The following is a 23,406-nucleotide window of genomic DNA, read 5'->3' on the forward strand; positions in this document are numbered from 1 at the left end:
CTATGTGACATGTATTTTACTGCAATAAAGAAGTAATTGAAAAAATTAAGGTCATATTTACTTACAAATGTTACCAGACCTAAATTCAAATATCAGGAAAAACAGAAACCGAAGAGCTTAAAACTGTCTCTTCCAATATATACTTTGTAATTATTTTTAGGACCTTTTAAATTATCTCATTATAAAGTAGTCAACAGAAACTTGTTAGGTACTCCTGTGTTCAGTTTTGTTAATGGTCACTGAGTTAACGGAGAGTGGATGTTAACCATTCAGTGGTTAGCTGTGCTAATAACAATAAGCGTATCAAACTAAAGAGACAGTTAATCCTAGAAGACTTTATATTGAAATAGTTCATGAAGAGCCTTTCTTCAGGGGGGACTCCAGAGCCTTACTGTTTTCTCCTGTCTATCTTCTTCCTCCCTAGTCCTTCCTCCTGACCACTTCGAGCCTCCTGACTCTCTCGTCAGTATGTTGCTGTTCTGAGGAGAAACAGAGTGGCTTGGGGAGGAGAGAAGGAAGATTAGTAATATACGAGAGGCCCTGCACTAAGTCAGACTTCATTTTGTATCTGCCCACCCAGCCCTCCCACCCAATTTATTACAAGGGATGGGTGCCTAATAAGCTTCCTTGAGTGGGGAGTGACCACACTAAGCCTTAAATTCAGTGTAACCAAAATGGGCTCATCGTGCACCTCCTTCTGTCTCCTTCCCACCCAGTGAATAATGAATGACTCTGTTCCAAAGCCCCTGCCCCTCACTTGACCACACTGACCTAGTGGGGCGCACTGTTTCCTATACCAGAGGCCTGGGTCATCCTCTTCTTCTCTCCATGCCCTAAGATTCAGTAGCTGTGCCCACATGATACTGTGTCATATTTCTGGACTCTTCTTTTTATCCCTACTCCCACTGTCCTAGATTTGGTTGGTTTCGTTTCTCTGTCACTCCCAGCTATAGCTACACCAACCTTTCCCCATCTCCATCTTTCTTCCCGTATTTAAATCCATCCTTTGCTTTTCTACCAAACGATCACTGTGAAATACTAATCTCACCATGACACTCTTCTACTTAAAACCTTAATTACTTTATATCTGGTAAAATATAATTTGAATCAGGCTTCCTGTTTCATTGACGTCATCACTTACTTCTCTTCCGAATTGCCATGTATTTTCCTCTTCACTAAATACACTTTCTTCTTCTTTGGTTGAGTTACACAATTCATTCCATGCTGTCACTTCATCATAAGCCATTTTTGAACATCACCCCTTTCTCCACTCCATCCCATCCCTGACCCTAGCTAGTCTAAAAGCTCAGCCTTAGTGCTTCATAGCTTTATCAAAGAACTAACTACGTTAAATGGAAATTACCAGCTTTTCTGACTAACTTCTTGGTAGACATAAGCTTACTGAGGTAAGGCACTATGAACTCGGCCCTCTCTTCCGCCCCACCCCTTGCCTCCACCTCGAGCATAGCACTGTGCCTCACACATCACTGGGCTGCCAACTCCAAGTGCATTTTGAATTTGTGAGTTTCTTAAATATTTCTTGGGGTAGCATAACCAGTTTTAAAAATTCTTTCCACTAAATCTTTCACTGATCATAATGTAGGTTGGCTAGCAATTCATTCACATATTTTTCCTATATACATACATGTAGAAGTTATTTTCAGTTATCTTTATTCACTTCATCCTCAAAGCAAAAATTTTGAATGTATCAGAGAAGAAATACTTTCTCAGCCTTGCATGATTTAACCTCTCTGTTTTCTGATGTAGAACTTCTTTGGGCCGCCTCCCTCTGCATTAACAATTATGCATTCATGTTTCACGTCGTATAGGCCGCGTTCTGTTTTTACTTTGAAATACTAATGGTCGTGTGTTAGTTGTTACTTGGGATACCTTTATGAAAAGTAAGGCTGAAGAAGTTGTAATGTGATACCACTCGGCGTGCTTTGTCTGTGACTAAGTCGGAAAGGATTCCTGAAGCTTTCTTCCACGAGGTGGAGAGTGGGAAGGACGTCAGGAGCAGATCATACGGAATGGTGAAATGACCACAGGTAAACTATAATGACGCGTCAAAGTGAGAGCTGAAGTCGAGGCAGCCTCTGCAAAGCACTGACAGGTGTTTTGGTGTCCCTTTGCCTGTCTTGTATACCTTCCTTACTAGAATACTTCTCAGCACTCTGATCCATCCACTCAACCCATCTCAGCTTCCAGTGTTAGGTACTTCCAAGGCTCAGCTCAGCCCTGGCCGGTGGTCAGCCAGTCCCTGCCAAGCCTGGTGGTCTTGCTGCCTTAAGTTTGACCGCTTTCATTCTTGGTGCAGAATACTTGGTCATTTAGTGCCCGAAGAGCAACTGCGTCCCTCAGTCCCCATTTCCACCGTGTGGACCATTCTGTGAGATGCTGTTTTCTGACTCAGATCTCGTGTTCCTCCTCTGGCTGCAGCATCTAGTTGACTTAGACACTGGCTTGACACCCAGACTCCATTCACTTGCACCCTCTCTTAGGAGGGCTGGATCTTCTTCCCATTGCCCTAGACACTGCAGTTACCTGGAGTTTATCTTCATTTTGACACTTGTTTTTGCAAAGGGAACCTACTCAGCACAACTTTAAAATGCGAACTCTTTAGAAAGAGGAGCAGTGTTTCGGGACCTATTATATTTTTATTTGTGTGTTGTAATTATTTTAAAGAATCATAACTTTAAAGTGTTGTTTAATTTTTAATCATTTGCTAAAACATAAGTAATACAAATAAATCTCAGGACATTAAGATAGAAGATAAACATTTTATAAATTTAAGATTTCCTAGTCCCAAGAATTTCGTAATATGTAGCTAAAGCCTGATTGAATTTCCAGAACGTTTGGATGTCCTGGAAATGTTTGAAAGAAACTATGGCACTAATGCTTCTCAATATTCAACATCTTTTACCATGTACCAGTTTCCATTTTATATATTCATATTCATATTTATTTAATCCTCAAAACAACACTGAGAAGTCGGTAAAGTTATTATAACTCCCATATCATAAATCACTTTTTAAACCTGAAACAGCTAAGCCAAGCAACTTGCCCAAAGCCACACGGTCAGAGGTAGAGTCGGTCAGTGGGTTCTAATGCCTTTTCCCTTAGTTATGCTTTGCTGCCTCATTCAGTCACTTGTATCAGCAATCAACTACAATGCTGCCATTTATACCAGAATTAAATTCTTTTTCACCTTATTTACATTTTTCTCTTTATTTAATACGTTATTTCTTGCTCCTCCTTACAGCCAGATCTATCCATCACATTGCCAGAATGACTGCTGCGCAGCACAACTAGGGTCGTCTAACTCCCTGACCTCAAAGTTCATTGCCTCGTTACTTCACAGAGAATAGCATCCAGGATCCTTGTCATGGCGTTAAATCACTCTCCCAAGGCTGCCATCAGCCAACCGTTCTTCATAGGAGCCATCTTCCAGAGGCTTTCTACTTATGCTGCTTAATTTTGTACCTAAAATCCCTATCCCCTCTTTTTGTGGTTTAGAAGTAGACACATCCTCCTGGCCTTCAAGCAGGCTCCCAGAAAACCTGTGGCTTCCTCCAGCAGTTCTCTGGGACCCATGATTTGCATTTCTTTCATTTAATCTTACCTACAGTTTATTATTTTGCCTGAATTAATTATCCTATCCTGTTGGGTTAGATGTATTTTCATACATTACTTCAAAATCTTTCTGGAAGGCGATGGGATATAAATACATATATACTAAAAATAAAATAAAATCCGTTCCCTCAATGCCAAGCTTAGCAGCAATTTCCTGATGAAGCCCTTTTAACTCCCCATCTGTCTGAAATCTCTGCCTGATCCTTCGCACTCCTGTGACTATCTGTTGGTATCTCCTTAATGCCATCCCAGTGCCTAGCCTTGCATTTCACTTGTGCAGGCCTGTGTCCAGCTCTTCAGACTTCATTGTCAGCGTTATAAGATTCCATCCTTAATTCCTCTTCATACCTCATGTGGTCTTTTACATAATGTGGTTTCTGATGAGAAGTCCACATCTGAATCCGTGCTGTTCAACATGCAATACGTCATTTTTCTCAGGCTGCTTTCAGGAATTTTCTTGTCTTTAGTTTTCAATACTTTGATTTTGGTGAGTCTGGGCATGGATTTCTTTGAGCTTACTTATTCTGTGTTAGTTTCTTTGAACTTCTTAAATCTGTAGGTTTATGTCTTTTGCCAAATTGAAAAGTTTTCAGCCATTATTTCTTCAGGTACTGATGTAAGCACCACACTTTCTCCTTACCTTCTAAACTATGATGACATGTTTTAGATATTTATTAGTATCTCAATCTCTGAGTCTCAGTTAATTTTTTTTCATTCCTCTTTGTTCTTTCTATTGTTCATATTGGGTAATATCAGTTTGTCTATATTCAAGCTCACTGACTTTTTCCTCTTTTATTTCCATGCTGTTCTTGAGTCCATACAGTTAACTTTTATTTCAGTTGTTGAGTTTTTCTGTTGTAAAATTTTCTCTTGGTTCCTTTTTTAAAAAATATCCTCTATTTCTCAGCTGATAGTCTCTATCTTACCCTTCATTTCAAGAGTGTCTGCCATTACTTCTTGGAGCATGGTTATAGAGCTGCTGTGAACTTCTTGTCTGGTAATTCCAACACTGTCATCTCAGGGGTTACATCACTGGCTGCCTTTCCTCTTGAGAGTTTTTGAGATTTTCCTGGATCATCATAGGTTGAGAAATTTTGGATTGTCTTCTAGATACTGTAAATATTCATGTTATGAGACTCTGGGCCTTGTTTAATTCTTGTGGGGAATGTTGGTTCATTATTGTTGTCATTGTTGCCATTTTAGCAGGTAAATGACCCAGTTAGGTTCAGGCTGCGAATCCTGATCTGCTGATTGTGAGTTGTAGTTTCAGTGTCAGCTCAATTTTCAAAGTCTTTGCAGTGTTATTTGGATTTGTCCTACATGTACAGGATCCACAGGCTTGTCTTGAACCTGTGTGGTGATCTAATTCAGTTCTCTACATTGTCAGTCTGCTTCTTAAGGTCAAGTCTATGCATACACAGCACAGGGGTAAACTCAGGAGATCACATACAACTTCAAGAGTTGGGTTTTTTGAGGCCCTCCCCACTCCAGGACCTCTCTGATGTTTTTTGACTCCCAGGGCTCCTGTGGTTAGTAATCTAAGACTTTAGTTTCTCTGCTCTGCTATGTACTTCCTGATAGAGCATCTGCCCTCAGGGCCCTGTGGTAAGGGGATAAAGAGAGAAAAAAAATCAGCAGGTATTTGCCCATGCTTTTTGGACCATAGTTTTATGGGTTAGAGAGAGGGGCTTTCCATCACTGGAGTGGTAGGCACGTTTCACTGCTATGGAGTTGCCCTAGGGAGATGGGAGAGATTGGGGTGGGCCAGGGGAAGGGGCAAAGTGACCCTAGATGCTTCTCTCACCCACTCTGACCTTTCCCTGCAGGTCCTTCATTTCCTACCACTTGCACCAGCAAGAGGGCTTTTCTTGGAGCTCTCCGTCTGTACTTGCTACACAGTTCTAGGTTAGGGGCTGCCTTTAATTCCAGCCTGGGAAATATGAGAGGGGAGGAAAAACAGGAAGGTCATCACTGGCTCGGCGACCTTTCATGCCCCGGTTTCCTTCCCCAGTCTGCCTGCTGTCGTTTGCTTTGCAGCAGTCCTCAGTTAGCTGCTCCACACATTCTGGGCAGTGTTTGCATTGCCTTCAACCAGAGAGACAGGGTAGGGCGTGCTTGCTTTTTGACTAGAGCTGAAAACACCACCACCCTCCTTAGATTTGGGATTTGGCTGTTTTGAGATCTGCCCGCGTACTCACCATTGGATTAGTATGTTACTAGCTGGAAGTGCTCACTTGCCAACTTACAGATTTCACAGAATAGTCCCCATTTATGTATCTTTCAGAAAAATTCTGAATAAGTCTGGGAAATACCCTACACCTTGAGTCATAAATCTTATGCATTTTGAGAAAAATTCATTAGTTTTTTTTTTTCCATTCTTGTGTCCTGCATTTAAGCAGCTGAGACCACATTTACCTTCTTGCTTGAGTGAAAATAATTGACCAAAAAAGGAATCAATTTTTCTACTCACCTATAAAGATGAAGTTAAGTTTTAGGGATTTCTTTAGGCAGTAATGATGTGGATGACCACATGAGATACGGGGTTTTTTTAGATTACTTTGTCTGTAGGCAAACATTTTAAGACTATTGCAAGTAATTTATGTGATTGTATAGGAGACTCCTAGACAGTGGAGGTGAGATTAGTTATATGTTCAAGGTCATGAAGCAAAGAGTTACAAGTCTGGTACTATTCCGAACTTGCTTTTCTACTCGCAAACCTGTCATCAGTTCATTAAGCTTATTTGCCTAACGATAGAAAGTTCAGGGAGGAGAAAATAGAAGGTCTCCGAAGCTCTCTGTAACGCGCAGTCCTGACTGAAGGAGCACAGGTGTCACGCGGGCAGCTAGGCAGCACGACTTACTCTGGCAGCTCTGACCACAGCAAACCAGGCATAGCGCACTCAGCAGTCAAGAAGCAAATTAAACCGTTTTAAGAAAGAGATTGTTTTACTGGCTTTTCAACCCCCTTGTAAGGCTGAATATCATGAAAGGCCTTTCTGCTTGAGAATACCATTTAAAGGAGAATTTCGCATAACATTTTATTAGGAAATATGGTAATATCAGGTGGATTACCTTTTCCCATAGTTTATGTGCTTACATCTCTCTTGGTTACTGAAGATACAGTAAATATCTTTAAAGGCAAAGTGTGGATAGAACAATGTTTCCTGACAAGCAGCTACTAAAGCCTAAACATAAACAGTGCATGAAAAGACTTATAGGGAGAAAGGGGCAAATTTGACAAGTAGGAAGATAGAATGCGCTTATCTTTACGGCAGGTGGGTCTCGTTATACCTACAATCTGGGTGAACTGATCACAGACCTGGGAACTACACACAGATTGGAAATTACAAAGCCTTACCACTGTTGTATTATAAAATCTCTACCATTTTAGGAAAACTTTTGTATGTCACCTTTTTATTTGAAACCCACTCTGGGTTTCAATATTTCAAAAGTTATTTTGAGCAAGCTGGCTTCCACAACTGCAGTAGTAAAAGCTTCTCTAGCACTTAGCAGAAATTCAAAGTAGTTTGAGGTTAAAAATATTTTCACTCCTTGAAAGCAGTGTTTTACGGGGTTTCCATAAGGAGAGGAGGAGAAAAACACTTAGGAATGTTGCTATGCAAAATGACTCTATCCCAATGAGTAGAAACAGAAATAAAAGCCAGAGTCCAGGGTCTTAAATTTGTTGTATCAGTGACCTCTGGATTTTAGAGGATTACTTAATCTTGGACTTATTTCCTTATTTCTAAAACCAGCTTCCTACAAATCGCAAGAGTATTGAAGGGTTGCTGAAAATTACTACACATCATGTTTATCAATACTAAGTTATTAGTTATTTCATGGTGTATATCAAGTATTATTATATTCATAAAATACACCTGAATTTTCTTCCTTTTTGTTGTTTAGAGTAACTCCCTTGTTATCCTGAATTATACAGGACAAAAAAAAAAGTTAAATCCATGTTATTTTATGTTGGGACAACATTTGACGTCTTTTTGAGATTTAGACAAAGTGTTATAGAAAATGTAGCAGTGACTTTTACTGTTTTCCTCTGATCATTTACAGATGAACTCATACTGGAAAAGGATTTCATTTCACCATACTATTTAACATCTTTTGTAGTTATCTAAAGGGAAAATTATATTAAAACTCATGCAGAATAGAATAGTGCATGTAATCTCCAGGTTTAGCTGACTCTTGAATCTCCCAAGACCCTTGCCTTAAGTCATTTAACTTTAAGTAGTATTAAATAACAGTTAATGCACCAGGTTGATTTCCTGCAAATTAGTCTTATTTTGAAAATTTGGTAAGAATATTATGTTCTCATTAAAAGTTACACAGCTATTGTAACAGGATACTTTCTGCCTTTGCAGACATATCATTTTTAAGGAATTGTAAGCTTAGTTTAGAAGGAGGAAAAGAACAGACAAGGGAACATGTGTAATTTTAGTGATGAAAGAAAAAGTATAACTCATAAATGATCGGTAGGAAAATGGTTAACAGGAAGATGTAGACAAGGAGTATTTTTTTGATGTACCTGGAAATCACATTTTGCCTAATATTTAGTTACAAATTAAGGATAAATCTTAAAGAAAATACTGCCTTTTGTTATTTAGTAAGTCTAAGTCTTGATATTTTGAGGAATAAAAGAAAATAGTCTTCTGTCATCTTGAAACATATTTGAATAAGCAGATTGCTGTTCTGGTAGGTATATTTTTTAAGGTGTGAGTGGTAGTGAGACTCCAAAAGCAGTTAAATAAAACATAAACTGAAAGCATCCTTTTACCTAAGACTTCGTTGGTAAATGCTCCTGCATAAATTTGTATTTCTAAGCCTTTTTTTTTTTTTCACCCAAAGACTGGCATGTTACTGTTTAGTGGCATTATTTTGTGTGTTCCCCTGTTACTTATGTATTAATTAGCCTTGTTTACCTGTGCATGATTTTTTCCCAATTTCACAGCAGTCGTTTTTGTAATCGACGATGCAGTTTACTGCATGCGTGCTTTCCGGAAGCACCAGTCTCTTCATCTCAGACTGTTTAAAAAAAAAAAGGGTTGGTTGTGACTAATTTCCAGTTAATTTGCCGTGGTTACAGAGAACAAAACAATTGCACCTGCTAATTAAAATTTAAACTATTCCAAAGTGTCATCTTTAGGTGTCTGTGCAATATATAATTTCCATTTTGGATCCTTGCTGGATCTATAACACCCGTGAGCTTGACAGCTCTATTAATTTAAAGGCTCAGTAATACCTATTAGTACAAAACATGAAAAAAAAAATACCATTAATCATTTATTTTAATTTTGCAGCTCTGTCATTTTCTCAGTATGTTTTAAAATTATGATGACACCATAATGTGCACAAATCGACCTGGATGAAGGGGAAACGGATCACACTACTTAGGAGAGACACTGAAGTACATTATTAGAGCTTAATTAATGCCAAACTGATTAGATTTGATTGCATTTTACACAAACATATTTTAAAGAAATTTTTCTTACTATATTATATTTTAAAAGTTATCCCAAACAGGTTATGTTAATAATTAGACTTACCTTTTTATAGTTCTTTTCTTTAATACATTCTGTTGAAATATTGTGAAATAAACCTACATTGTTCTTTCATTTTTCATTTTGAAACCTGAATTAATCTATTCAGTTTCAGTTTAGAGAAGTTCATTTCAGGTTAGCCCAAAGATAATAGTGTCTCTCATAGCCATGTTCTTTGATAGGCACTCCTAACCCAAATTAGACACAATGTCCAAAAACATGAAAGGGCAAAAATTGAAACGAGAAATATGCTAAGTATGTAATACCTTATGCATTTATATTGATGTGATCCAGGACTGTTAAACATGCTAAAAGTGATAAAAATTGTGTGCACAGAACATAATTTTGTCATTAACTTTCCAGAGGACCAATAGTTATTTTATTTATATTTGCATCTAGTTCAAAATTGAACACTTCTCTAGAATGGGTAAAGTTAATAGTCTCCTAGTTGATGGGCATCACCTGACTGCTGTGTGGATTTGATTTCTTTCTTTCCAGAGTGGTGAGACGTCTGTCTTCTGGTGGATGCAAACTATAGAATTGCGAAGCCTGAGTCTGACTTCTCCCACATGTGTCTTGTGGGAGACCTTAGCTAGCTCTTCATTTCTTCTGATTTTGTGTATTAAAATTAGGAAATATGGCTAACATATTCTAAGCTTTTCCTCAAAGGGAAACATCCTGTATTGCTGAAAGTTTTAAAGAATAAGCCTTCTTATCCACTAACAGAGCACAGGGTCGAGTTTCCTAGAGATATTCCAGTCTATTCCAAGGATGGGTTACCAATTTCAAATAAAAATTTGAATAAAAGAACTTAATACACTGAGTAGAATTTAATAATGTATTGTTTTCCCTTTTTGAATATCCAGACCATAGTTGCACATGTCTTAATTAACGAGACTCTAAAAATTAAAGAATTTGAACGTATTCCAGGCATACCTCAGCAATATGGCAGGTTCAATTCCAGACCCACCATAGTAAAGCAGATACTGCAGTAAAGAAAGTCACATGAATTTTTGGCTTTCCCAGTGCCTATAAAAGTTATGCTTACAGTATACTGTAGGCTAGTAAGTGTGTAATAGCATTGTTTCTAAAAAACAATATGCAGACCTAAATGAAAAAATACTTTCTTGCTAAAAATTGCTAACTATCATTTGTGCCTTCAGTGAGTCATAATCTTGCCATTGAGCAAGGGTCTTGCCTCAGCGTTGATGGCTGCTGACTGATCCGGGTAGTGGTTGCTGAAGTTTGGGATGACTGTGGCAGTTTCTTAACGCAACAGTAAAGTTTGCCACATCTGTTGACTCTTCATTTCATGATTAATCTCTCTGTATTTGGTAGCATTTTACCCACAAGAGAACTTCCTTCAAAATTAGGGTCAGTCCTCTCAAACCCTGATGCTGCTTTATCAACTAAGTTTATAGAACAGTAGAAGCTCTTTGTTGTCATTTCAACAATCTTCACAGCATCTTCACCAGGAATAGTTTCCATCTCAAGAAACCACTTTCTTTGTTCATCTGTATGGAGCAACTCGTCATCTGTGGAAGTCTGACCATGCGATTGCAGCAATTTAGTCACACGTTCAGGTTCCACTTCTAATTTAAGTTCTCTTGCTGTTTTAACCACTTCTACAGTTACTTTCAACACTGAGGTCTTGAACCACTCAAAGTCACACGTGAGAGTTTGATCAACTTGTTCCAAACTCCTTTTAATGTTGAGATTTCTACCTCTTTCCATGAATCATGATTGTTCTCAATGGCATCTAGAATTGTGAATCCTTCCCACAAGGTTTTCAATTGACTTTGCCCGGATCCATCAGATGAATCACTATACATGGCACCTGTAGCCTTACAGAATGTGTTTCTTGAATAAGACTTGAAAGTCAAAATGACTTGCTGTGCATCTTCATCAGAGCTCTTGGGTGACCAGGTACATTGTCAATGAGCAGTAATATTTTGAAAGGAATCTTTTTTTTCTGAGTACTAAGTCCCCACACTGGGCTTAAAATATTCAGTAAACCATGTTGTAAACAGATGTGCTGTCATCCAGGCTTTGTGGTCCCCTTAAACAATTACAGTAGTAACAGCAAAGATCATTGATCACGGATCACCACAACAAATATAATATGAAAAAAATTGAAACATTGTGAGAATTACCAAGTGATAAAGACATGAAATGAACAAATGCCATTAAATGGTGCCCATAGACTTGCTTGATGCAGAGTGGCCACAGACCTTCAATTTGCAACAGCAGCAACAACAAAAGCCAGTATCTGCAAAGCACAGTAAAATGAAGTGCAATGAAAGGAGATATGGCTGTGCCTTGTTTTATCCGTGTGACAATTCTGTGGGGTGGACAAAGTAGACAGTATTAAATGTTATTTTCAGTCAATACATAAAAATTAAAGAAAGAACACAACTGTTTAATCTAAGCCAAGTCAGTGATTCATATCTTCATTCCTTCAACAAATTCTTATTGGATCCCTTCTTTATGAAGGTGGTGACATTTTGCCCTAGAGTGCTATAAAGGAGAGAAAACAAAACAAAGAAATGATCTCTGAACTCTTTCCAGGTATACATTTCTCACAGAATCACACATATGTGAACTTTCAGGCATGATATAAGGTCTGTGGAGGAAAGGTTCATGGTGCTATGAACTGTGATACTGTGGTACCATGGTACTGTGGTAATAGGAGAGGGTAGATTAGAGAGATTTGACCTCATCAAAGGAAATCTAAGAAGACTTTCAAAGAAACTCAAAGTGAACCTGAAAGCTCAAGGATGAGGATCATATAACTAGGCATGAGGAAGGGAATAGTGTTCTCAGTGCAGGGGGAACAACATGGGGTGGGAGGGAGCATGATGTTTGCAAAGATCTGAGAGATGAAGTGATGGACGTGCAACAGAGGAAGGGAGGTGTGGGGTAAGGCAGTCAATTCAGTGGGAATCAGAGCTGTAGGAGGTTCAAGCCCACAGGGAGGATCTTTAGCTTTAGTTTAGGATTCATGTGGAACTAAAGCAAGTTTAAGTAGGAGAGCGATGTGATTAGATTTGCATGGTGATAGATCATTCCGGGCAGGGAATGGATTGGAAGGGAAGGTGGTAGCTAGTTAGAAGATCGCTGCTATTGTTCAGACCTTAGAATGGTCATGACAGAAAGACACCCCCCCCACCACCACCAAAAAATAGTCAAGAGATACAGAAAATGTTTGAGGGATAAAATTGATCAGAGTTTCATGTCAAATTGTTGACTGGATTACCATGAAATAGTTTAACGTGGATGAGAAAGTCCTTCAGTTGCTGCTATGATGCTTCAAAAAAATAAGGGTACAGCTGAGTCTGGGAATTGGGTCATTAAAGTTTCTTCTCCTAGGATGTCAGAATGGGCTTATTGGTCTCCCTTGGTCTGAAAAGCCCAGACTTCTGTTTGTAAATGTCACGGTGGATTTTTTTTTTTTTTTTAAAAAGTCTTTTTGTTGGGTAGGTCTGAAGCGTGACATGTGGCTGAAATCCTATCAGGTGCTTCTGGCCTCCTTAGGAGAAGGCAGATGACCATAAATGTCATCTCTCAGTGTCACCCAAGAAATTCTGAAAGCCTTGTCTCAGATGGGAGAAAGATTAACAAAATGTGTTTTCCACTTGACTAAACATAATTACACTAAAAATAATAAGGAACATTTATTAAGCACTTACATGATATGCGTAGCCTCAGTGGGTACTTGCAAGGGTTCTGTTAAGTCCATGTATCATCATCCTCCTTTAATAAATAGAGATTGAGGCTCAGAACTGTGAGCCCCTTTGGCCACTGGCCAAGCTGGCACTCAAACCCGTGCCTTGTGTCCTGAGCCTATGATCTTAACCACTGTGCTATATGAAAAGACACATAGGAACTGGTGTGCAAAGTATTACCCATCAAGAAGAGGAATCACAAGTTGTGAATATTGGGAATTTTCTCTGGTTATGGTCAAAGAGGGAAATTTTTTGTGTGTTATTTTGTTTGTTCTGTTTTTGTTTTTATTTTTGTTTAAATTTCCCCCATGTGGCCAAAGATTGAGAGAGACCCTAGGAAAAGAAAAATAAGTTACTGGGTTAAAGTTGTAGATAGAATTTTTATGTAGAGACATGGAAATTATTTAAAAAAAAAAAAAAAACTCTTTTGAAATGTCATTGACCTTGTCTGGCAAACAACTTAGAACCGTAAAATGAAGGGAGAACCAAGATTACATCTTAAAAGAGATTTCAAATCCAGGTGTGAATGTGGCCCCTGCAAGGTGGCCAAATAGCCTATCACTTGCAGGGAAGTTTCTTTTTCTCATGACCATAGCTGCTTAGAATTCCTGTGAATTTAATCAGCAAGTAAAGCTCTCAACCCATTTTTGAAAGATTTGATTGTAAATCTTTACAATGATTTCTTTGAATTTGATGTTAGGTCAAAGACTTTAACATTAAACTTGGAAATGGCTATCATTCCAGAAAATAATAGCTGAAATCATAAAGGAGCTGGCTCAGGGATTTTAGAAAATTACGTTTCATTGCTTTGCTTTTTGGCAGTTATGGACCTGAAAAATTTAGCATGCTCTTTATTCCGCTGTCATATGGCTTCCCTACACGCCTGAACTCAAAATGGTTTCCATTATTAGAAGGAGACAATCTTATTCCAGAATCGAGCTAGGTAACTTTTAATGTTCCAGATAATTGCTAAATTAAGCTCTCCCCACAGATATTTTATGGCATTTATTTTGCTCTGAAAACCCCATTCATTTTTAAGGTAGCCGAATAAATCCAGTGATAATAAGCTCTTAAAGAGATGAATCAGGGAAAGAAAATTGGGGCTAGATACAGGGAGGATATTTCAAAAGGAAAATGCTACCTGCTGAGGAACTTTCTGAGAATCACAATATTATTAAGCCCACCCTGGTGCAAAGCAGTAAAGAGATTAAGCGTTGAAGCCAAATTTGATCAGCTGATATGTTATCAAAATTGAGAAAGCTCGTATGTATTCTAATTCAGAATTTTCACAGAATGAATTCTGTTGGCACACAGGATTGCAGAGATATGCCATATGAAATTCTTTCCACTTTCATCCATCTTTTAGCTATTGACCCATTGAGTCATAATTTTAAATTAAAATTCCTTTCTTCCACCTCATGCCTCAGCATTCTAGATGTCATTTCCTTATTGGACTGTAATTGCATCAGAGGTCGGCAAGTTAGGGTCTTGGACCCGATCTCTGCAGGTACCTATTTTTGCATAGCTGAAGTGTTCATCTTTTTTGAGGTTTTTCAATGGTTAAAAAAAAAATCAAAAGAATAATGTTTCATAATGTTAAAATTACATGATTTTCAAATTATTATTGGAACACAGTCACGTGCATTTTTTCCCGTGGAGCGTACGTATACTTTTGTGCCATCATGGCTGAGGTGACTTGTCACTGAGACCTCATAGACTACGAAGCCTAAAATGTCTGCCATCTAGCCCTTTATGCAAGACACTTGCCAGCCCCTAAATTCCATGAACAACTACTTAAACATCCTACAGTATATAACTCTCAAATATGGTTTCTAGATTTAGAATGAGTATAAACAGTTTAGCTGGTTACATCACCTACATGCAAATCACTGTGTCATCTGAATGTCTCAGCCTCATGAATAGAAGAGGAATAAGCCACACTGAAGAGGGACTGGAAATGTTTATACGATGGTGGTACCTTGTGGTTTTTCCCCTACCTCTTTGGCTATCTGTACTCATATTCTTTTATAGGAAATCATTCACCCATTTCACTGCTCTGTGTCCACGTTCCCCGGTTACAAGTTCTCCTGTTTGTTATTTACATTTGTCCTTCGGTAATCTCTTCTCAGGGGATGATGTTACTTATATTTATACCCAGATCTGTCTCGAGACCTCTTCTCCCTTCTGAACACCAGACATACATATCCCAAAGATACTGAATATCTCCTTTGGAATGTCACACTCAACAGAGTTTATTAACGTCCTGGTTCCCACTCCTGCCAAAAATATATGTCTTTCTATAAAATGCATCACACATGACCACAGCACACATGACAAACAAAGCTAAAAGCATGGAGTTTATACTAGGATCTTTCTTTTTTCCAGTACTCCACACATCCAGTTGTGTCTTGCAGATTGTACCTCCTAGCTATCTCTCAGATCTTCCCTCAGTTCTGTTCCCATTGCCACTGCCACGACTAAAATCCATCTTACTTCTTTTCTGGATTCTCTATTTACCTCCCATCTGATCTCTCTGTCTCTGTTTTGGCTTCCTTAAGCTATGCTTCCAGAGTGACATTGCTGAGACTCAGCTTAATTATGCCCTGTCCTTCCCCCATGATCTAAATGGCATTGTTTTGTGTTCCCATTGCGCTCTGGTAATACCTCTGTAGCACAATGCATGTCACATCCTACTACTGCATATGTTATTGTCGTTAGACTATGAGCACCTCGATTATGGTTTTAAAAGTATCTGTTCAACATAGAGAACAAACTCATGGTTACCAGGAGGTAAAGGAGGTGTGAAGGGATATATTGGGAATTCAAAAATTGCACCTCTTGGGGAGTGATGGAAATGTTAGCTATCTTGATTGTGGTGGTGGTTTCATTGGTGTATACATCTATCAGAATTCATCGAATTGTACATCTGAAATATGTGTAGTTTATTATACAGGAACCATACCACAATAAAGGTGTTAAAAAATAAAAAGTAAAAGGTATCTGTTCAACTTGGAATCCCCAGTACTAAGCTGAAATAAGCTGGCATCTAGTAGATTAACAATAAAGCTGATTAAAGTTGAGTAAATTAGGTTGTTTTGTTATGATAATATTAGCTCTAAGCCATATGTTTAGGTGGTGGGTATAAGAAGATGCTGGTCATTCATTCAGTCAGTCAGTCAACAGATTCTTGTTGGCCTTACCCCTTAGGAAGAGAAGTAAAATGACAAATAGACCGGAGCTTCTCAAATTTAAATGTGCATATGAATCACCTGGGATCTTGTTACAAACAGAATCTGATTCAGGTCTCAGCTAGGACCGGGGAGTCTGCGTTTCTAACAGTGATGTCAGTGGACCACATTTGTAGAACCAGAACACTAGAGTGCAAGACAGTTCCTTTAAGAGAGATTGCTGTTGTTCATTTATTTAACACTTGTACCAAAATCATATATGCACGTTGAGAAAAACAGAATGGATAGACTTGCAAGAAAAATAGCCAGCATCTGTCCCATTTTTGTGTCACCAGAGCCCCTCTTCGATTGCTTGGCTGTCTCCTCTGACCGTTTGCTGCCTGTCTGTAAACAATACGCTTCGATGTAATTTTTTGACCTGTTACTTTTAGGTGTATTCTACTTCCTTTATGATATAGAAAAGTGGCTTCTAACACTCTTACATTACTCTATTTAACTCTCTTACTAAAAGTTAATATGTACTGAGTGATTCTTATGTGCCAGGTAACATTCTAAGCATTCTGTGTGTGTTAATTCACTTGGTCCTTACAAGAAACCAGTGAAGTAGACACTATATTAAAGTCTCTATAGTACTGATGAGGGAACTGAATTACAGGTATTTCCCCAAGGCCCCCAGATAGGAAGTGATGGACCCAGGCAGTCTGATTTTTAACCATTATGCTGTTCTGCTTCTGAAAAAAAAAGATGTAATAACAATTTAAGTTAATGATTGAGATTATGAAAATGTTGTCAACTGTAGAAGCAAGTGCTGACAGAGAATTACATTTTTCTCTCCTATAAAGCTTTTAGAATCTCTTTTTTCTTTCTTTGCACAGTCATCATTACAATAACTCATTTTTTTTAAAGCTACACCATATCAATTTATCCATTATCTCCACTCCCCTTCTTTCTATGGCAAAAGCCCTTCCCTGCAGGTTTCTTTGTAGGTTTCTTACTAACCATCCTGGGTCTCAGTTGGACCCTCTGTTGTTGTTTCTAACAAACTTAATTTTTAGAGCATTTTTAGGTTCACAGTAAAATTGAGGGGAAGGTACAGAGATTTCCCATATACCTCCTGCCCCCACACAAGCATAACCTCCCCACTAGCGACATCCCCAACCAGATACCAAATACCAGAAAGGTGTCTTTGATGCAATTGATGAACCTACATTGATGTATCATAATCACCCAAAGTCCGTTGTTTACACTAGGGTTTACTCTTGGTGGTGTGCGTTCTGTGGGTTTAGACAAATGTGTAATGTCTTGTATCCATCATTATTACATCATAAAGACTGTTTTATCACTGCCCTCAAAGTCCTCTGTGCTTCACCTATTCATTGCCCTCCCCTCTAATCACTGGCAACTGCTGATCTTTTTACTGTCTCCATAGTTTTACCTTTTTCAGAATGTCATGTAATTGGAATCATACAGAATTTAGCCTTCTCAGATTGACTTCTTTCACTTAGTAATATGCATTTAAGTTTCTTCTATGTCTTTTCACATCTTGATAGCTTTTTTTTTTTAGCACTGAATAATATTCCTTTGTCTGGATTTACCACAGTTTATTTATCCATTCACCTATTGAAGGGCCTCTTGGTTGCTCCCAAGTTTTGGCAATTATGAAAAAAGCCAGTATAAACATTTATGTACAGATTTTTGTGCAGACATAAGTTTTCAACTTCTCTGGATAAATGCCAAGGAATGTAATTGCTGGATCACACCATAAGAGTACATTTAGTTTTATAAGAAACCTCTAAACCATCTTCCAAAGTAGCTGTACCACTTTGTATTCCCAGCAGCTATATTTGGGGGTTCCTTTTGCTCCACATCTTCGCCAGCATTTGGTGTTGTCAGCGTGACCCTGTTTTTTGAACCTCTTTCTTAGCTCACTCATTTGTTTTGCCAGAGAACACCCTCAAATATGTTTTAAAGGACATATAAAGGGTAAACTCCCTAGATCCTTTAGTGACTGAAAATGTCTTCATTGTATCCTTGCATTTAATCGATACATTGACTAAGTATAGAGCTCGAAGATAAAATTAACTTTTCCTCTGGGGTTTGAAGATATTTCTCTGTTCGAGCACTGATGTTTTTGAGAAGCCTGATGCCATGCTGATTTTTATTTTTCTGTAAATGATCTGTTTTTCCTCTCAGAGAGCATTTAGAATCTCGATTGTGTCACTGTGCTTTGAAATTTCAAAATAATATGTGACTTGAGCCAGGCATCATTAAAAAGTCCAGAAATGATAAATGCTGGAGAGGCTGTGGAGAAAGGAAGTCCTCCTACACTGTTAGTGGGAATGCAGTTTGGTGCAGCCGTTAGGGAAAACAGTATGGAGATTCCTCAGAATACTAACAATAGGCTTACCATAGGACCCAGCAATCCCACTCCTGGGCGTATATCCAGAGGGAACCTTACTTCAAAAAGATACATGCACCCCAGTGTTCACAGCAGCACTGTTCACAATAGCCAAGACATGGAAACAACCTAAATGTCCATCAACAGATGACTGAATAAAGAAGCTTTGGTATATTTATACAATGGAATACTACTCAGCCATAAAAAGAATAAAATACTGTCATTTGCAGCAACTTGGATAGACCTGGAAATTATCATTCTAAGTGAAGTAAGCCAGAAAGAGAAAGAAAAATACTATATGATATCACTAATACGTGGAATAAAAAAAAAAAAAGGCAAATGAACTTATTTACAAAACAGAAACAGACTCACAGACATAGAAAACAAACTTATGGTTACCAGGGGGAAGGCAGTAGGAAGGGATAAATTGGAAGTTCGAGATCTGCAGATTCTAACTACTATATATACAATAAATAAACAACAAATTCATGCTCTATAGCCCAGGGAACGATATTCAATATCTTGTGGTAACTTATGGTGAATATGAAAACGAATATATGTATGTTCATGTATGACTGAAGCATTGTACTGAACACCAGAAATTGACACAACATTGTAAACTAACTATACGTCTATATATATATACATATATATATATATATATATATAGAGAGAGAGAGAGAGAGAGAGAGAGAGAGAGAGAGAAACTAAGCAATCAAAATCAGGTTGCAAAATGCCTCGCCCATAGCTGGTGCCCAGTAAATATTTGATGTATTAACAAACAACTAAGAAGTAACTACTGACTCTTCAAAGATACAAACACTCAGAGAGAGAGCCTAATGTTTGGTTTGTGTTTTCAGATTGCTGAGACTTAGTACATTCTGAAGTCTTTGGGGGATAAACTCTGCTCTTTATTCCATGTTGCTTTCCTAGTAGATAGCCAGTTCTCAAAAAATAAAACCACTAAAAAATACAAGAGCACGGAGTGTGTATAAAACAGGTGTCTGAGTCATTGTTCCATGCCTGGTGAGGCCCCCTTAATCGGGTTTCCCTGGCATGGGCAATCTTAACATCAAGTCACATTTAAATCTCTACAACTCTCTGAAGTCTACACCTGGACTTTCTGTGACTACAGCACCAACAATTAACCTGGACTGGAATTATTCTTATCTTTATTGGAGTTGTTTTTAATTCTGTTCAGATATGCAAAGACCTGTAATTATTCAGTGAGATAAAGTATGCAGAGACCGTGGATGCACAATAGACATTTTGTGAATTTTAGTTTCCTCTGTGTCATCTCCCCTAAGCCAATAGTTTCCCATGTTTATAAACAACAGACAAAAAGGATGAAGATTTCATTTTTTACAAAAATAATGTTAGCTTAAAGAAAGGGTTGTGTACTTTGACCATAGGAGTGATTGAACAACCAAGAGGACAGGTTATGGATAATTGTAAAAATAGGACTGGCCGTTACCCTGCTTAAGAACTATGAACTAGAACTTCGAGGTAGTCAGTAGCATGGATTAAGGGTCCCACTGTGTCAGGAGCCCTGAATGAGATACTGTGCTGTTTTTGAAAGGAACAGCTACATGTGATTTCTTTTAAAAGGGTTTGCCAATAACAAGATAAGTTGTGATCAAGCAAAATTCGAATACCTAAAAAACACCAAGAGTAAACAAAATCCCATACACAGTAATTCATGGTGTTTGGGCTATGCTTTGCTGTAAATTGATGCTCACCTTGTGTAAGTGACTAGAATGATGCATTTCTTCGAGGGTCTTAACAACCATAGTATCATACCCTCTGAAGGATTTAGTCCAGCAACTGTGAATCAGAAACCTGTCATTTCTTATCTTAGCTGCTAATGTTCTGTTTGCATCTGAGGTTATTATATAAGTAATACATGATAATGGCATCGTCAAATACTCATTTAAAATGATATTTTTGTGTAAAAAGATTTTATTTTCATCATTAAAAGTGGTACCTTTCTGCTTAGCCTCCTATTGGAGCATCTATAACCCTACTGAATGTGCTTGTTAAATTTCTCCTTTCTTACTTCACTAGAATTTACTGGGGACAGAGATTGTGCTTTGTCTGTTTATTAAAAGTTCCTGGTAGTGTCTAAAGCATAGTAGTGGCTCAATACATTTTTTGAAATGAGTAAGTGAATGGATGATGGTGTATTCAATACTGTGCAAAGCTAGGATTCAGAGGAGTTACAAACATCTGTGACATAAGGTGCAGTGTATTGAATTATTACAGGAGAAAATCTGGTCGAGATCTTTTTCAGTCTTCATAGGTAGGTGCATTCTGGCACCTAAACTAGGTGGCTGTTGATCCCCCAGTTCATAAGATAACAAAAATAAAATACAGTGAAATCAGATATCCAGAGAGTTTGGGGCTGGTTTAGCCTGGTGGCCTTTTGCAGGGGCAATTTATTTTTACAGTGAAAAGAACACTGAATCTTCCCAGAAGAACCTGATTCCAACAGAGTTAAATAAAGTTGTTCATGTATCCAGGTTTTTGGCATACTTTTGTCTTTCTAGACCGTGAAGTAAATCTCCATTTCCCACAAGCCCCACTGCTGACTTGAATGATCCTGTCCATGTGACATACATTTTTTTTTTTGTTTCATTGCTATCAGTGAATGACAAGTGAGGGATATTCATTTTAACTTGAAAATGTCAGCTATGCACTTTAAGAGATATATTTTTGCAGCTTTTAATGAGGTGGTGTTTCTTTTTGAAAGAAATGCTCATCTCTGATGTGGGTGCTGTGCAGGTGACAACTGATATTTAATAAGCGATGGGTCTTGTATTAGTCTCGGTTCTCTAAAGAAAATGTCTCAGATTGCTTTTGAAAAACTCTTAGCGTCACTAGCCCAAAGGCAAGATGTGACCTTTTTATTACATAATGAGAATCATTTATTATCTTACAATGTATCTTAAAGTCACAGACAAAATGCCACTCTGATAATTGCTTTCAATTAGCTTTGAGCATAGCATATATTCATAAAATGTCTTCTCTAATTTAGACTTGAATTAGAGAAAATTGCAGACATAATCTGCTTTAAGGTTGTCTCATTTAAGGTGATTCGTAGTTTTATCTCGAAGAAATCAAAAAGAGTAGCTTTAGAACAGTCTCTCAAAGTGTTTTAAGCAGGCCTTTCAATATTTGAGTCTATTCTATTACCAGTTAATTAACAAATTAGAAAGCTAGTTCATCATTTCTGACCTTTTATGCACGTTAACTTTTGACTTTCATTCTTAATGATTGTTTTGAAATTAAGCCTTGCAGTTCGTGCTGAAAGAGAGAAACAATCTGATTAGCAAGGTAAATAAAGCTTGCCTTGATACCAACCTAGTGCATCTTAATGTTGGGCTGTAACTGGGATTCTGAATAGTATAATGGTGCATCCTCTCCTGTCTTAAATAAGTAATACATAACTAATGGTCAGTAAATTCTACTGGATAATCATGTGGCATAAACAAGGAATTTAGGGGTGTTATTATAAGTGAGGTTAGATGTAACATGGTATCTAAACTGTGATTTCAATTAAACTTCATTTCTTATTAGTTCCCCGAACATTGGAATATGGTTTAAATGCATGTCCTTATCTCCTTTAAAAATATTTTTGAAATAATAGGAAGTCTGAAACTACGTTTTACACTTGTGGTGTTTCAGTAACTCGTGAGATATTATTAACCTTAACACAGATTTTCAGAAATTGGTATTCTATCTGGAGATGACGCTGTTTCTTTTTCTCCCCAGATAAAAATTATACACAAGAACCAAGCCCCAATGCTGATGGGCCCCCCTCCAAAAACTGGGTTGTTCTGCTCCCTCGTCAAAAGAACAAGAAACCGAAGCAAGGAATAATCCCGCCTCGTTTCGCTCTTAGAGATCTAATTAGCATAATTGGGCCATGGAACACTTATGCTGGAAGTCTTTGAAACATTTCAAGTCTCCTGCTCATGCAAAATCATGGAATTGGTTTAACAGTTTTTGTTACTGAGCTAATGTAAAATTCAGCTATTAGAAAATTTATTGTCTCAGTTTTTATAGGCGTCTTTGCATGAAGAAAGCAGAAGTTGACATGGAATAATACTGCATAGTTTTGTTGCATGCATTCCCATAGATTTTTATGTCTCCTACCCATTCCTTCCCCAATTTCCATTTACTAACCTGTAAGAAAAGCCCATACCACATAGAAACGGAAATGTGATTACCACAGGAAATGTGATTCTCCACGTGACTGATTATTAATTAGCACTAATTAATAATGCTACATTGATCGTAACTGCAGACGGCTATACTTTCCCCTTCTAGAATCAAACCGCGTACCAGTGATCTTTGACCTGTGACTTGAGGAGAAATTTTAATTGAAAGATTTTATTACATAGTTGTCTACTTGCTGTATCTAAACAGTTGTTCTTCGACATCTTGAGGCTTCGGAGTGGAATTTAAAATATCAGGTATAAAGTTTTCTTGTGCTGAAAAGTAGAAAATGGTTTTAATTTTGTTTAGTCTTGCTAATTCCAGACATGAGTGAAAACCTGCTGCTTGGTGGTAAAGTGAGTGACTACGACAAGCCTTATTCCCTTCTGCATGTGAATCTAGAAGAAAATTCATAATCGCAACAGCAACCAAATAGATGTTTGAAACTATGTGCCTAATAAGCTGTGTTTCCCACCAAAGATTCAGAAAAAGATGCTTGAGAGAAATGCGTTAATGCATAATTAATTAAGCTTTGTGGAGAAAATTTATGATTCTCATGATTAATTTTGTGATGACTAAAACTCTGGAAGAAACATTAATTTTAATTAAAATTCTCACCTTTCACAGACAAGAAGCCATACAATACAATCAAAGCTCAATAGCTGATTTCTTGCTTTTTTTTTTTTTGTCAATTA

The 23,406-nt window shown here is 37.8% G+C and overlaps 1 protein-coding gene across 7 annotated transcripts in view; it reads left to right on the plus strand.

Moving 5' to 3' along the window:
* Positions 1-23,202, plus strand: part of DGKB (diacylglycerol kinase beta) — a 637,574-nt gene extending 614,372 nt beyond the window's left edge. For all 7 annotated transcript variants that reach the window (XM_064487528.1, XM_064487529.1, XM_031454980.2 and 4 more), the window contains one exon: positions 22,265-23,202. In XM_064487528.1, coding sequence (XP_064343598.1) covers positions 22,265-22,372 — 108 coding nt within the window. In that variant the 3' untranslated portion in view covers positions 22,373-23,202. The remainder of the gene's footprint in view (positions 1-22,264) is intronic.
* The last annotated feature ends 204 nt before the right edge of the window (positions 23,203-23,406 follow it).

The sequence above is a fragment of the Camelus dromedarius genome, chromosome 7 (genome assembly GCF_036321535.1).
Source record: "Camelus dromedarius isolate mCamDro1 chromosome 7, mCamDro1.pat, whole genome shotgun sequence".
Classification (NCBI taxonomy): Eukaryota; Metazoa; Chordata; class Mammalia; order Artiodactyla; family Camelidae; genus Camelus; species Camelus dromedarius.